General features: G+C 41.7%; 1 protein-coding gene across 5 annotated transcripts in view; it reads left to right on the top strand.

The window, feature by feature from the left end:
* The first annotated feature begins 3,766 nt into the window (after window positions 1-3,766).
* Window positions 3,767-15,191, top strand: part of LOC109908012 (GRIP1-associated protein 1) — a 37,060-nt gene continuing 25,635 nt past the window's right edge. Inside the window, exons 1-20 of one of the 5 annotated variants that reach the window (XM_020506365.2) lie at window positions 3,767-4,345; window positions 5,250-5,316; window positions 5,573-5,634; window positions 5,795-5,821; window positions 6,554-6,661; window positions 6,873-7,029; window positions 7,167-7,339; window positions 8,344-8,392; window positions 9,018-9,088; window positions 9,393-9,440; window positions 9,549-9,580; window positions 11,255-11,302; window positions 11,462-11,561; window positions 11,802-11,879; window positions 12,668-12,760; window positions 13,172-13,306; window positions 13,561-13,656; window positions 14,097-14,309; window positions 14,419-14,532; window positions 14,946-15,023. In XM_020506365.2, the coding sequence (XP_020361954.1) occupies window positions 4,304-4,345; window positions 5,250-5,316; window positions 5,573-5,634; window positions 5,795-5,821; window positions 6,554-6,661; window positions 6,873-7,029; window positions 7,167-7,339; window positions 8,344-8,392; window positions 9,018-9,088; window positions 9,393-9,440; window positions 9,549-9,580; window positions 11,255-11,302; window positions 11,462-11,561; window positions 11,802-11,879; window positions 12,668-12,760; window positions 13,172-13,306; window positions 13,561-13,656; window positions 14,097-14,309; window positions 14,419-14,532; window positions 14,946-15,023 (1,791 nt within the window). In that variant the 5' untranslated portion in view covers window positions 3,767-4,303. Of the gene's footprint in view, window positions 4,346-5,249; window positions 5,317-5,572; window positions 5,635-5,794; window positions 5,822-6,553; window positions 6,662-6,872; window positions 7,030-7,166; window positions 7,340-8,343; window positions 8,393-8,918; window positions 9,089-9,392; window positions 9,441-9,548; window positions 9,581-11,254; window positions 11,303-11,461; window positions 11,562-11,801; window positions 11,880-12,667; window positions 12,761-13,171; window positions 13,307-13,560; window positions 13,657-14,096; window positions 14,310-14,418; window positions 14,533-14,945; window positions 15,024-15,191 lie in introns of all 5 variants that reach the window. The other 4 variants (XM_020506362.2, XM_020506361.2, XM_031794203.1 and 1 more) reach the window with 4 other exon arrangements.

Genomic DNA, 15,191 nt, shown 5'->3' with positions numbered 1-15,191 from the left:
TTTCAAAGCTTTATCATGAAGTTAGTTATACAATTAAATATACGCGAATGTTTTATTTTTACATAACGTTATCAAGCAGGCTATCAGTACACTAATCTAATTTAGACCTATAATATAAGTGAAATCTAAAACGTGCACCCTGATAAGATTTTCAGAAAGATTGATAAGCCTTACACGTTCTAAAAATATATATCATATGCGGTTTATTGCATTGGCCAGAGGATTCGTAAACCCATATGAACTCAAAGCCTCTGTATTCTAACAGGAATTGTAACATCACGGAAGTTTCCTGAGTGTTTTAGATGGGTGTTCTACTGCCTATTCCTATTAGGGAAGGCATATCGAGGCATGGTTTCCTGTAACTGTACCTTCAATGCATCAGAAGATACCTCATCATCAGCACGTGCCTTTTCTTTGCCTCGCAATAATACAAGAAAATGGCTAGTCTATCCATAGCTGTGTCCAGATTCACAGACACCAGTTACACTCAAAACGGGTGGCCTTATTTACCTGACTTGCCTGCTTAAATTTAAACAGACTGGGAAAAGGATTGTCAACTTAACTGTGAATGGTGAAAGATTTTCATGCGAATATTCTAAAATCCGCATTTTCCCGTTTTTATGCCGTTAAAGTAAAGACACATCGTGACAGCTGTAATCGAAACAGGAAGTTTCGGTCCAATTTATAAATGCCGACAGATATTCCTAATTTGTTTGTTCGACATGGTAGGATATTTTTGTGTCGGTTTAATTAATTATGCGAGAAATGGCGATGAAACGCATTAATGCGATAATATTGATGTAATAAGCATCATATCGATGTAAACTTGGAGTCATGCGATGATATGGTGTGTGGTCCTCCCACTACGACTAGGGAAACCATGCAGTTTATTAGGCTACAGATGAAATAACTCATGTTGAACTTCACAGTGTGATGAAAGTGCATGGTGATCTTGATGCTATTTTCCAATAAATATTGAAGGTCTGATCCTGGTGACAGGATGATGGATGCTTGACTTCCATTTGACAATAATAAATATTCTTGCTCTTATGCATAATAAGCTCATCATGTAGACTAGCCTAACTGCACGGTATCTGCAAACTGTTCAGAGCAAGTGTCAAGACCACAGTAGGCATATTTGCTACATATTTAACTCAACAGTTTTTTTTTACAAAACTATTGGTAGAGTAGAAAATGCGATGGAAACACATTGAACTTTAGATGTTTATTTGGTACATGAAAACATAAGCGAAAAGGTACATTGTGTGCACTACCTCATCACACACTCTTTTTTATCTGCAACAAGTCAATTTGGTGGAAACACCACTGGCTGGAAAATTGGCATATTTTCTTTAAGAGAATTCTAGAATATTCACATGACAATCACCAATTGGATGGAAACCTAGCTAATGACACTGAAACGTTAGTTCAAAAGAGGATCTGAATTTACTTTTCGTAGCAGGTTAGTAGAACTTATGCAGCAGGTTAGGATAATTAACGTAGCAGGTTAGGTTAAGGTTAGGAAAAGGATTAGGGTTAGCTAAAATGCTAAAAGGTTGCACTTTTGACGTCCGTTTGACATAAACTGTATACCATCTAGCCATGTCCCTTTCCCACTGCCTCTGGAAGTTGGTGAACCCTGCCTAAACATTTAAAATGTCAATTTAATATAGTACCACAGTATGAGCCATAATATATTGATAAAAGTCACCCACACAAAACACAGCCCTTATTTAAAGTTTTTCTAAAATTCCCTATTGGAAAAATCAATGGTGGAAAAACGATTGGAACCATTTCCCTGTATTACCGCTAGGTTTTAAGGGTATTATGACACCTCCACCGTGGTGATCTATTGGGTGGTAGGGACTTCCCAATGATCCCGTATAGCAAGGACCAGAAACGCAAAACCATATTGTAGAAAATATGGCGGAAAAATTAGGATGTCCCACTCAAGCCGTTTAGCTTTGTAAAAAATGGTCCCCGGTCTGCTTAAGGGGTTGGCTCTCCCATAGGCACCAATGCATTAGCAGTTGGGTCTGAACTCCTTAGTTCATAGCAGTCCTTCACTTAGTGATGTTCACTGCGATCACGTGGGTCTTACTGGGGTACGGATGTAAAAAATACCTTCACATTTGCTGTTGGCGCCCATTCAAGGAGTGACCAAGAACCCGGTGGCTGCTCTGACAGAGCTCCAGAGTTCCTCTGTGGAGATGGGAGAACCTTCCAGATGGACAACCATCTCTGCTGCAGTCCACCAATCAGGCCTTTATGGTAGAGCGTCCAGACGGAAGCTACTCCTCAGTAAAAGGCACATGACAGCTCGCTTGGAGTTTGCCAAAAGGCACCTAAACGATTCTCAGACCAGAAACAAGATTCTCTGGTCTGATGAAACCAAGATTGAACTCTTTGGCCTGAATGCCAAGCGTCACATCTGGAGGAAACCTGGCACCACCCCTACCATTAAGCATGGTGGTGACAGCATCATGCTGTGAAGATGTTTTTCAGTTGCGGGGACTGGGAGACTAGTGTTAGAAATTGGATATGTAGACAGGCGAGTCGGTCAAGGATCGATTCAGACAAGGTGGTAAATTGTATGACAAGCTACAGTTTATTCAGAGTGAAGATATCTAGAACAGCGTAATTACGGCTCTCCCGCTGGTTCGTACGGAACTGCTGACAAAGAGGCCGATACAATCAGTACACCACTTATATATAGAACAGAAAGTAGGTTGATTCTGGAAGATCGGATCTTTGGATTGGTTCAGCTGGGGTGTAGTCTGTAGTCTTCCGCCATTGGCTCAGTTGTCTGTCCGTCATCGTAGAATCCTCTTCGGGCATACAATGTTCAGCTACAACGGAGATTATGTGTGTGCGCGCTGGTTTTGGCAATTAGTGTAATGCGGGAGCTATCCTGTAGGGGACCCCACAGGCTCTACTTTGAGTTGTAGCCCTTTATTAACAATAGTTTGGTCACCTGCATAAGAAATAGCATTTCTCTACACTAGTCAGGATCGAGGGAAAGATGAACAAAGCAACGTACAGAGAGATCCTTGATGAAAACATGCTCCAGAGTGTTCAGGACCTCAGACTGGGGCGAAGGTTCACCTTCCAACAGGACAATAACACTAAGCACACAGCCAAGACAACACAGAAGTGGCTTCGGGACAACTCTCTGAATGTCCTTGAGTGGGCCAGCCAGAGTCTGGACTTGAACCTAATCGAACATCTCTGGAGAGACCTGAAAAAAATGTGCAGCGACGCTCCCCATCCAACCTGACAGAGCTTGAAAGGATCTGCAGAGAAGAATTGGAGAAACTCCCCAAATAAAAGTGTGCCAAGCAAGAAGACTCAATGCTGTAATCTCTGCCAAAGGTGCTTCAACAAAGTACTGAGTAAAAGGTCTGAGCACTTATATTAAATTTTTGTATTTTTGATACATTTGCAAAAAAATCTAAAAACCTGTCTGTGCTTTGTGATGATTGGGTACTGTGTGTAGATTGATGAGAACCCCCCCCCCCCCTCACCCCAGGGGTCTGAATACTTTCCACTCTATATGAACTAGAAAAAACTAGCGAGTGAGATGTCTTGCTTCCTCTTCCCGTTTCTGATTGTCGGTAACAGTTGGAGGTGCATTCATCATATCTGCAAACAATCGAAGCAAACAAACAATTAATTCAAATGGACCAGTAAGCTCGTAGCTCAAGATCAGGTGGTAATTCACTGATAGAGGCACCTCAACGCTGTTACATATTCATGCATTATGGTTCTGGTCCCCAACTACTGGACAGGTGTGATTATTGCAAAGACAATTACCTGGCTATGGTGTAATGTTTAGACTAGTGAAAATAGTTAGTGCGGCCCTCCCTTATTTAATAGCCAAGTCGTCCCATAAAATTACATTTCCCTATACAACTACTCTGCGTTTTCCATAGGATGCAGCATGACATGAAAATGTGCAGGTTGACGTTTATTGACATGAATTTTGCCCCGGAGGCAGAACTCTCGATTTTCGCTAGATGGGCCAGCAGGAAAGTTAAAATTGGCTATGTTGTGAAAATATATGAAAACAAAATTAGCTTTTTGGTGTTAATTTAAGGTTAGGCATTAGTGTTAGCGGTGTGGTTCCGTTTAAAATTAGATTGTAGGACTTTGTAGCTGTTCCAGCTAGTGCGCTGCAGAGCTGCCTCCAGAACAACATTTGTGACGAAAAACGCTAACCTGCTGAAATTGTAGCCTACTTCTCCACACCGACTCCTATCAAACCTCTACTAACAGCAGAGTCCTTCCTAGCTCTTCAGTGAAGATGGCGCAGGCACTATCAGAGGAGGAGTTCCATCGAATGCAGGTAGGCGGAAACCTGTCCATTTTCAATGCCAGTTGTTTGAAATATGCTGCGATCTTCAGAGTATTTCCTGAAAATTGGACTGGCCATCAATCTGTCCAGCGCTAAACTACTGAGTGGCAAAAGCATCACAACCTAGCTAGCTAGCTTCACCTAGCTAGGCCAAAAGCAACACTCCAACCAAGGAATGTAGCTAGCTAGCTACTAGCTAAATAGCTAATATCTGCATTCATTGCTCTTCGAATCCAATAACCGGTAGTTAACATATTTGGTCATTTGGCTCTGTCATTTTAGTATTCAATGCAAATATATGGAATTGTGGCTTCGTGTTCTAGCTAATAACATGATCAACTAACTGGTTTGCGAGTTATCTAGTCGGTGTGGATGGCTACCTAGTTAGTTAGCCAGCTGGCTAGCTAGATATCTTGAAATTACACTGGTCTTCGTTGTTATCTTAATAACAACGAATCTGTTATTGTATTCGTGTTAGATAATGATTTCAAATGGCTGTTTCTTATAGTTGTTTGCTGGGTCACGGGTTTGGTCAGATAACGTTAGCCTAGTGTTAGCTTTCAGCCTGTGTAAGGACTGGATACCAGTTAACGTTACTTAAGTTATTATTATGGTTGTGTTCAGCTTTCCAAACCAGATATTGCACAACAACTTTACTGTTGTTTGTGTAGTAGACAATTCTCATTTATTAAGGGGTCATCAACACACCTAGCTAACATCCAAAGCGTTGAAAACAATGTGACATTTCAGTGTGTTGGATCAGTTTAATAACACACTAAAAGCAGTGGCATCAACACACCCAGCTAACAGTCAAAGTAGTGTTCAATAAGCTATTTTACGTTTTAAGTTTGAACCTCGATAAAGTCATCCACTCTGCCTATAACCTTTTTTCCAGGCTCATCTTTTAGAGCTGAGGACACAGAACTACCAACTTTCTGATGACCTGCGGAAGAACACAGCTGGTAAGCAGTAGCTAATAAAATACAGGCATTCTGTAAGCCAATTTGTGACCATGAACAGGGATCAATATTTACTGCTGAAATTAAATGAGCATTACATTGCAACTCCAGGATGGGCTTCAGATTTACTATCCCTCCTAAAGGTAGGTGTGTGTGATGCATTGTCTCCAACTTCAAAATGGGTTATGGGTTAGTTCAAGTGACTGAAATTAAAATACTAGTAACTGGTGATAAAGATTTGTGGTTGTTTCTATTTCAGAGCTAGTGGCTGTTCGTCAGAAGTCAGTGACCTTGGAGAAGGATTACATCAAAGCACAGAAGGTATTGCAAGCTAATCTACATTTGATTAAACAAACTGATAATAGGGTTGTGGATTTCAATACACTGAAACTAAAGGCATCATCATGTTTGAGGAAGAATAAAAGGTAACTTTGTTTGGGATTTGACTTAGTTTCTAATGATCTTTTTGTTTCATTTGCAGGCTTTGAATAAGAGCAAGAAAGCTCAGGTGAGTTCCTTGTCCTATTTCTGTTAATCTTCTCAAACTTATCAAAGCGGTCTAAAATTATCTTGAAAAGATGGTCTGAACATTAGTTTGTTATATACTGTATGTGTATTACAATAATGGATGGAAACTTCCTCAATGAAGACAAGGTGATTTTTAAGCCCAAGCATAGGTAAAGAAAGGAGGAATACACTGCTGTAAATTTATTTGATACATTTACTCATTAGGATCACAAATGTTATATTGGCCTGGTTTATAATGTATTAATGTAGCTAACTGCGCCATCTGCTGTTGCAATATGCATATTCCATCTTTCCCTAAAGTATTTTAGATCATTTGACAAAAACTGATTTTGAGTCTCATCAAAGTATGAAACAGACATTTGAGATGGAAGTACAGCAAAGTCCTCTCCAACTTTTTGTTTTGGTTAATTTCACCATCCTGCCTCACCAGCAAACAATATTGTTATGTTTTTTTGTGAGATTATTCAAACTAGAAATCCGGGGTATCAAAGTCCTTAGCCTGTGCTTTTCTTATTGAATTGTTATTCAGTGGATATTCTCATATTGTATTACATTTGTATTGTGCTAGAAATGCTTTCAGTTCAACAGATCAAATATTTCAAGTAGGGTTTTTCTATTAAAGTGCCATAAACCCCAAGGTGAGGAGAGTCTGTAATTTGTGTTCACATGGGTTGATTTGCTGTCTGTCTGGTGGGTGCGCGCGCACGCTCAGGAGGTGGATGCCTTACTCAGCGAGAATGAGATGCTGCAAGGGAAACTGCACAGCCAGGAGGACGACTTCAGACTGCAAAACAGCACCCTGATGCAGGAGCTGTCCAAGGTACTATATCTCCCCTGCTCCCACTCATGCCACTGGGGATGGGTTGTGGTTATGAGTAGTTGCGCCTCGTTACAGCAGAGGGGAATGTTCTTGTAAATGAAGATGTGATATATGTCTAGCTAATATGACCTAAAAGCCCCACCTTTCTGATCCCGTTTCATGATTATATTACAGAAATATGTATTTATTTTATTCCCTTTTGTGTTTTTAGTTATGTACCCAGATAGAGGAGCTAGAACATGAAAACAAAGACTTAAAGAATGGAAAAGTGTTTCAGGCAGAATCCTCCAGTCCCACCACCAGCTCTGTGGATGGAGAGCTACTCCGTCTCCAGGCAGAGAACGCTGCCCTTCAGAAAAAGATGACGGGTATGTTTATGTTGGTTATCATTGTAGGAATTCCACTTTTTCAAAGACATTTCTTAGATAAGATGTATCTAAGTAATGGCAACACATCCGTTTTTCAAGTTCTAGCTTCTATTTCCATCCCTGTGTTTTTCCCTCAGCCCTCCAGGAGCGCTCTGAGAGTGCGATAAAGAGCCAGAGGGGAGTAGATGTCACTGACACCAATGCCTCCAAGATGGAAGGGCCGGCTGACACTAATGGTGTCCAGTTGCATGCTGATGTCAGTGAGAACATGGAGGATGCTGCCGCCGGAACCAATGACAGACTGGAACAGGTGACCAAAAAAACAAACACCTAGGCACTGACAAAAAAACAAAAAACATTAGCACTTTTCTATTGCGCCTAGCACTGACTTTGCTGATAACTAATTTGATGACAAATGTACTTACTACGACTGTGATATGTGGTTGTCTCACCTAGCTATCGTAAGATGAATGCACTAACTGTACGTCGCTCTGGATAAGAGCGTCTGCTAAATGACTAAAATGTCAGTGTGACACCATGAACAAGTATGTTCTAAGGAACTGCAATTTGACAATATCCTGAAGTTCAAGTTTAGTCACATGCACAATTACAGTGAAATGCTTAACTTGCGAGCTCTACCCAACAGTGCAGTAATTAATATCAAAAGGCTAATGATAATAAAAAAATATATCTACAGTACCAGTCAAGGGTTTGGACACCTAATCATTCCAGGGTTTTTCTTTATTTTTACTATTTTCTACATTGTAGAATAATAGTGAAGACATCAACACTATGAAATTACAAATATGGAATCATGTATTAACCATCAGTAGTTGTGACAAGGTAGGGGTGGTATATAGAAAATATCCCTATTTGGTAAAAGACCAAGTCCGCGTTATGGCAAGAACTGCTCAAATACGCAAAGAGAAACGACAGTCCTTCATTACTTTAAGACAAGGGGTCTGAATACTTTCTGAATGCACTGTACATGTAAACCTGAGTAATGGTTACCAGTAGCAGGATAAATACTAATGTTAATGGCAATCAATAATCAATGAACAGCAGAGCGTAGTGGTAATAACTCTAAATAAATATTAGATGCACTTTCACTGTTTTAGGTTGCTCTGTTTATTCTGCCCATTATGACGTGCCTGTATGTTTCTACATCATATTGAACTGTTCCAGTATGGTACACCAACTGGGATATTACAGCAGACATGAATCAACCCCAATTTAGATTAATCTTTTGAAATATGCATGGTGTATGGAAATGTGTTGAATTGTCCTTAAATTACTTTAATTTTTTTTCCCCAGGCAGAGGCAAAGTGTGCCAAACTGGAACAGCGAGTGAATGAGCTTATCGGTGAGTTGTCTTTTTCTTATGGAGAATATATCTTCAGAAATAGTTGGGAAATCTCAGCACAGCAGTCATTTATCTCAGTGGAAACTTTCCCATTTCGTTGTTGTGCTACTTTACATGAGTAATTGACTTAATTTAAGTCTTTGTTAACAATGTTGACTTCCACCACCCAATGTTGCGTAAATAATTTAACTGCTGGTTTCCTTCCAATCTGATAGGACATAGTCCAGTTCACTATTCCTCAATGCAGGCTCTGGGGCATGGGTCCAGCAGGTGTCTAGTTTTTCTCAACAGCATGTCAGACTAATTCGTTCAGGAGCGTGTGACTGAAGCCAGTGAGAGGGGTACTGTAATTGTAGATGCTAAGTTGCACCCTTGGGACGACCCTAGCTTAAACCTAACCTTAACCCTTACCATAACCGTTCATTTCAACTTCAATCGGGTGGCATCAGAGTTGGATGTCCCAAAGATTCCTCTTAGCATTTACCGTACTGTAATTAAGACTAAGATGGACTACCTGCGTGCCCAGCAGGACCTGCAGTGAGGAGCACTGGTCTAGTTATGAAACAGGATGCTCTTAGGTGGTCAGCACTGTGTCCAAATCCAATAACGCAATGCTTTGGGCCAGAGGTGGAGCTGCAGCTGCACACTGAGGTGGAGGAGAAGCGCCTACTGAAGGAGCAGCTCCAAGCACTAGAGGTAACGACCAATCTCACAACCTTGGGCTAGGTGTCAACATCCCAGGGTGAGAGAAATGGACATTCTTAGATTTTTTTTTTGCTGCTAAGTGATAATTGCACTCTAGGTTAAGAAGAGTTAAGTTGTAGTCAGTTCTCGTGTTACCTGCCCCAGTGCCTCAAAGTGAAGCAATAAGTTACCTCATTTACTATGCTAATTGAAGGGACTTTGGCATGTATAAATATGATGAGCTGGACAACAATTTGGTTTGGCTATTTCGAAGTCTTCATTTTAAGTACTTATATCTTTCTCTTCTCTCCTCCAGTCATCCAAACAGACAGATGTCACTAAACTTCAAGAAGAGATAGCTAAGGTAACTATAACAGATGTGTTCTTCAGTGTATAAATTAGGCTCTAGTGTACGTTAGCATCTAGGCCCCTGCATGTAATCTAACACTGATTTTGTTCATGTGTGCCCTAGCTCTCTGAAAAATTGAAGAAAAAGCAAGACAGGTAATCTATTTAGCTTGCAAATGTTATGAATGCATTTCTTTGGTTCTACATATAGTCAACCTTAAAGCCAGTCTCAGTAAGTTTCAGTAATGTCATTTGTGTTTATGAATTCTCAAACCGTCGGGCAAGACGTCGTAATGTGGTCTACCTGAGAGTTCCCAAGCGGCCTCTGGGCCAGCCACTCTTGATCAGACAGATCGTAGTTTTCTCATTTGCTTGTAGCCTATACAACAAGCGGACTACTGTATTAAAAGGGACATTTGTAAGTCGAGTCAGCTATGAAAGTTACAGCAGTAAAATGTTATTCTAATGTACATGAACAACATGAATAGGCTACTGCGGTGCAATGTTAGCAGTTTTCTGCTTGAGCCCTTGCAGTGCAAACACTTGTCTGGAAAAGTAAACGATCATATACGGTTGAATTATTATAAATTAAATCAGCCATCAAAAGGTTGCAATAGTAAACTCCACACCCAAGAGGAAAACATTTAGCCAGCTAGCAACTCCAACAAAGTAAAAGCAGGTAAGTGCAGGAATGTTTATTTGGCTGTATAATCACCCAGCGGTATGCTACCAATGCATGTGTGGCTATATTAGCTGTATGCTAGCAAGCTGAATTGGCTAGCGAGCGAGCTAGCTAGCATCTTAAATGTCTTCATTTACCAGTAGACAGGTATAGCTGGCTTTCGTGATTATTATTGATTTTGGCTCTAATCTTGCGGAGGAGTCTAAAACACGGTCCAACCAGCAAGTATTACACTAGGAAAATATTCCATTGCTGAATCAAAATCGCCCACAATTCCCGTTTCATTCCGAAGCTCAAGCAACATCAAAGCAACTTTGTAAATGACCCGCCTGTGTTTTCAAATATGCGCTGCTGCACATCAGATCAGCTGTCGCACAGACCGACAGAGGGACTGACAGCCAGGAGCCAATATGAACCGTTACCACACACATCTGTCGTCTAAAAATGACACTTATTCTGTATCACTAAACTCTTGTTTATAATGAGAGGGATATACACTTGATATGTGATGTTGTTGTGAATCGTGGATGGATCAGAGGAACAGATGGAAAGTGCACAAGAGAAATGATAAATAACATATGCCTCATATTTACCTCGAGAAAGCTGACCTGCAATTTGTAAACAAAGCTGCTGTACTTAAAATGTGTATCATTTTGAAGTGACACACATGGCAAATTATGCTTTAATCTATTAATTTTGAGATATATTAACCCCCCTCCCATTGGAAGACAATTCCATGATAAATTGTATTTCCTTGCAGAAATGTGGATTAATTGTATTTCCTTGCAGAATTGTGGATGAACTTATTTAAGTTATCTTGGCTCAGCTGTGATGAACTACATAAGAGTAGGACATTCATGATTATCCCCTGTCCCATTATAGTTGTATTTCTCTGGCAATATTGGGCTGCTGTTTCAGGCTCAGTACTGCATTGTGACACTAGACTCTGGCCCCATGTACAGTCAGCAGGCAAGAGTAATGAGACTGAACCTGTCGTCTGCTGCGTCTGCAAAGTCGCCTGCCCAAAGTTGCTCTTATGAGCTCAGCCCTGGCCTCCCGCTCGAGAAGTCTGTCTGTTATACCTACTCTACTGGGTGATTTCAGGGTTGAATAGTTTTCTGACTGGCTCTTTGCGATTTGTTTTATAGCTTCCTGCATTTGCAAGGCGAAAAAGAAGACCTTTACAATGACAGCAGGTAAGGGTATAAAGATTCAACTTATATTTCACTTTCACCAAGCTTCTGAAGGTGGTGCTACTTGTTTATGACTTAGAGAAAAGTAACAAAAAAAACTGCCAGATGCCATTTGGAGGCGAATATGACAATTCGATGAATATGCATTTCTTTCTGCACCAGGACCAAAATCGACGAGATTCAACAGAGGAAGGAGGAGGAGCTGAAGTCAATGAACATCCGCATCCAGAAGTTACAGGGAGATCTGCTGTCAGCCAACCAGGTTAAACATCCTGATGTTGCCTGTTCTGTTATGAGATCAATCACCCAAAATATATATCATCTGGTTTTGTACCTGGAGTACTCATATTGTTGTATTATGACAATACATAGGCCTTCTTAACCTCACAACCTGATCTGTACCTGGGTTGCGGTATGCATGCCATGGAACCATATCCTAAAATGATTGACAGAATATAGTGGGAAGCTGAAGCTGACTCTTGCTACCTGTTTTTATATCTAGAGTGTTGGTGAGATGAAGGAACAGCTCCAGAGCCGGCAGAAGGAGCACGAGTTAGTTCTACACGCACTTAAAGATCAGGTAAACTCTAAACTTTCTTGAACTATACGCTCGCTTCCCTTCCCGTTGAAGTTCCAAAACACTCAAATTATCTTAGCGTCAAGACATTTTAATTGACGGTTAATGAAAAGGCAAAGTGGGGATCACCCTAAATAATTGGAGATTAGTCTGTGTCTGAAGAGGTTGTCTGGAAGAGAGTGGTCCACAGTCTTAAGTGGGCACAGTGCACCTCATTAGGGACCAATCTGTTTTCCACTTAATTAGGCCTCCTAGCACGACTGGCACTTATGTCTTCTGTGATGTCGCACGTCTTAATTAACTTGAACTCCGCTTTGGGTAGACGACAACAAGATAAGGCATTCGACCTTCTCTTACCTTCTCTTCATTTTCTCTTTTCAATATGGAAGTTCATTGTTATTTGAAGTCCAGCTTTCTGTTTTGGCTAGTCATGCAGAAGTTCTGTTTCTGATCTGGCTTCTGTCACCGTTCTTTGTTTCTTTTACATTGCCTAATTTATACTTATTTTTCACATTTCTTTGCCATCTGACTTTCTTGTCTCACTGATCCTCTTCTGGTCATTTCACCCTGCCCCTTCTGCCTTCATTCTTTTAATGATGATCTATCCACCCAATCAACCCCCCCCCCCCCCCCCCCCCCACACACTTTTCTATCCCTATTCTCGAGCTGCCAATCGCCACCTTTTTGTATCCTTCTCTTCACCTTGCACATTGTCTTTTTCCTCCCTCTCCCCTCCTTCCCTCCCTGGGTGGTGCCCCCTGTGTTACCCTGTGTGTGGGGCTGTGATACAGGTAGCTTGTCAGAGTGCTGTGAGTCAGGAGCAGGTGGAGAGTATCCTGACTGAGAACGATGCTCTCAGGACTAACCTAGCGGCTCTAGAACAGGTACAGCTCATCTTACTGCCCTGCCACTACCCCGCGGAACCTCCTCAATATTCATTCTGCTGCCGTCACCACTCACCAGCCATTAACCATGATGCATCACCAATATGACAAGTCATGCTAATGTGAATAAAGTCAGGGAGGTACAGAGATTTTTCACATAGTGACGAATGGTGTTCACACATGAGTTGCTAATCCTTACAATAATACTGTCTGTTTTGCCCTACAAAGCTTAATCCTAAATCATCATTGTGTGTCAAACCTCTGCTCACCTGCTTTTCTTTTCTCACTTTTTCCACTTCTGCCTTACTGACCCATTTGATCCACTACCATGTTTCATTAAACAAAGTCGTCAGATGTTGGTCCATTGTGATGGGGACTGTGTCCTGACTAGTGGGTGTTGTGTGTCATTAGATTCAGACAGTGAAGACTCAGGAGATGAACCTTTTGCGTGACCAAAACACGGCTCTGAATGTGGAGCTGCAGCAGAAACGGACTGAGCAGGAGAGCTTTCTGGCACAGAGAGATGACCTTAACTCTCAGCTACAGGTTTGTGTGGCCCTCACACTGTCCTAGTACATGCATACTAAGATAGAGAACCAATCTTAAATAAATGTGGAGCACTGTCTATGACAAATAATGCAGGACTCGGTCCTCTTAATTGGTAGGTCAGAATCCTGTCTTTTTTTTTACTATGATATAGTGCTTATCTTGTAGGTCGGGGAGGAAAAAGCTCCCGTTGCAAATGTATTTTTATACCCATCTCTTGCTCATGTGCTCCTCTCTGATGAATGTATCTGTAGGAGTCAAACCGTGCCAACAGCAGACTGTTGGAGCAGCTGACTGAAGTTGGCCAGGAGAAAGACAGGGTACAGCAAGAGCTGGAGGAGGCTAAAAAGGTATCTGACACGCACACGGAAAGGGAGTGATCAGAGACACATGCAGGAGGCTTCATTCCACTCACCAGAGCACTGGTTATTAGAGCACAGTGACTATTGTTCTGTAATACACATGGCACTCTCATTACTGGCATTCTCCCAGGGAAGGTGGGAATGCTGAGTTGACCTCTCTCAAGCTCCACTCGTTATCCCCACAGGATCACAGACTGTAAATGAAAGTCACAGCTTCAATGACCTTATGTGCCTGTCTTAGACTTAGCATATCACAGAGTTATATTTGAGTCCATTTTATATTATGATTCAAAGATTTGTCTTATGGTTTGTTTAAGTGCCAAGTGAGATGTGAATGTTATTGGTCGTGTATCATCACAGTAAATGTCAGAGATGTGTAGTAACATCCAGAGATATCATCTCCCATTCCCATGTCCCTCTCCCTTCAGACAGCAGACAAGCGGAAGGCCATGCTGGACGAGCTGGCCATCGACATTATCACTGAGAAGTCACGACACAAGGAAGAGCTGAGCGACGTGCGTCTGCAGCACGAGAAGGAGGTGCTGGGGGTGCGGGCGCGATACGAGAAAGAGCTGAGGGGACTCCACGAGGACAAGAACCGCACCGAGGAGGAGATCCGCTCACAGCTTCGAGATGAGAAGGTGGGGGGGGGTTGCGCGAGTCTGGGCCAAAGGGCCAATGAGAGGGAAGAGAACATGAGAAGGTACACTGCTTGTGTATTAATGTGACCTTTACCCTATGACCTCCTAGGCTCGCAACAAGGAGTTGGAGGGTCTGCAGCAGAGTGTAGAGGAGCTGCAGGCCCAGGTCCAGTCTATGGAGGGAACTAAGGGCTGGTTCGAACGCAGACTCAAAGAGGCTGAGGTACAGTACCAACTTCAGTTTCACGTTGATTTATTCACCACGATATTACAGTGTATATACTGCCTGCTCTGTAGTAATGCTGGGTTCTACCACTATACACTTTAAAGATTTTACATTAACATGAATAGATGCTATTCAAGATAAGGTTAATAGGTGATCAATATTGTTTGTTGAGAGGAGCTCTTCACTGCCTGGAGTAACCCCTGTCACATTAACACTGACCACTTGGTGTCACTAGTGTGTTTCTTCTTTCTGCTCAGATAGTTTTGTTTGTTTTGTAGCATGGTTTAAGGACCTTAAATATTTAGTTTAGCCTTTAAAAAAAAAAAAAAAAGAATGCTAAGAATAGACGTGTGCTGATGATTAGGTGATGGCTTGTTCCAACGTTGTCCCTGTTGTATTCCTGTGTTCAGGAGAGCATGGAGGAGAGCAGGCTGGAGCACCATGAGCAGATGGAGAAGCTACAGAAGGAACATTCTATCCAACTGGAGGTAAACTTGTTTTCCTCTTCCCAGACAGACATGGCAGAGTGCTGTACACAGCAACACACTCTGACACTTTCATCCGGGCCCAGGGGAGTACTGACTGGTATTATGTATAGTGTATGTAGGCTTTGTTCACTGCAGCATGCCCTGAGACATGAAGGCAGGACTCAAATT

Source organism: Oncorhynchus kisutch, linkage group LG17, assembly GCF_002021735.2.
Source record: "Oncorhynchus kisutch isolate 150728-3 linkage group LG17, Okis_V2, whole genome shotgun sequence".
NCBI lineage: Eukaryota > Metazoa > Chordata > Actinopteri > Salmoniformes > Salmonidae > Oncorhynchus > Oncorhynchus kisutch.
The sequence above is the reverse complement of the archived record's forward strand: the minus strand, read 5'-3'. Positions and strand labels throughout refer to the sequence as shown.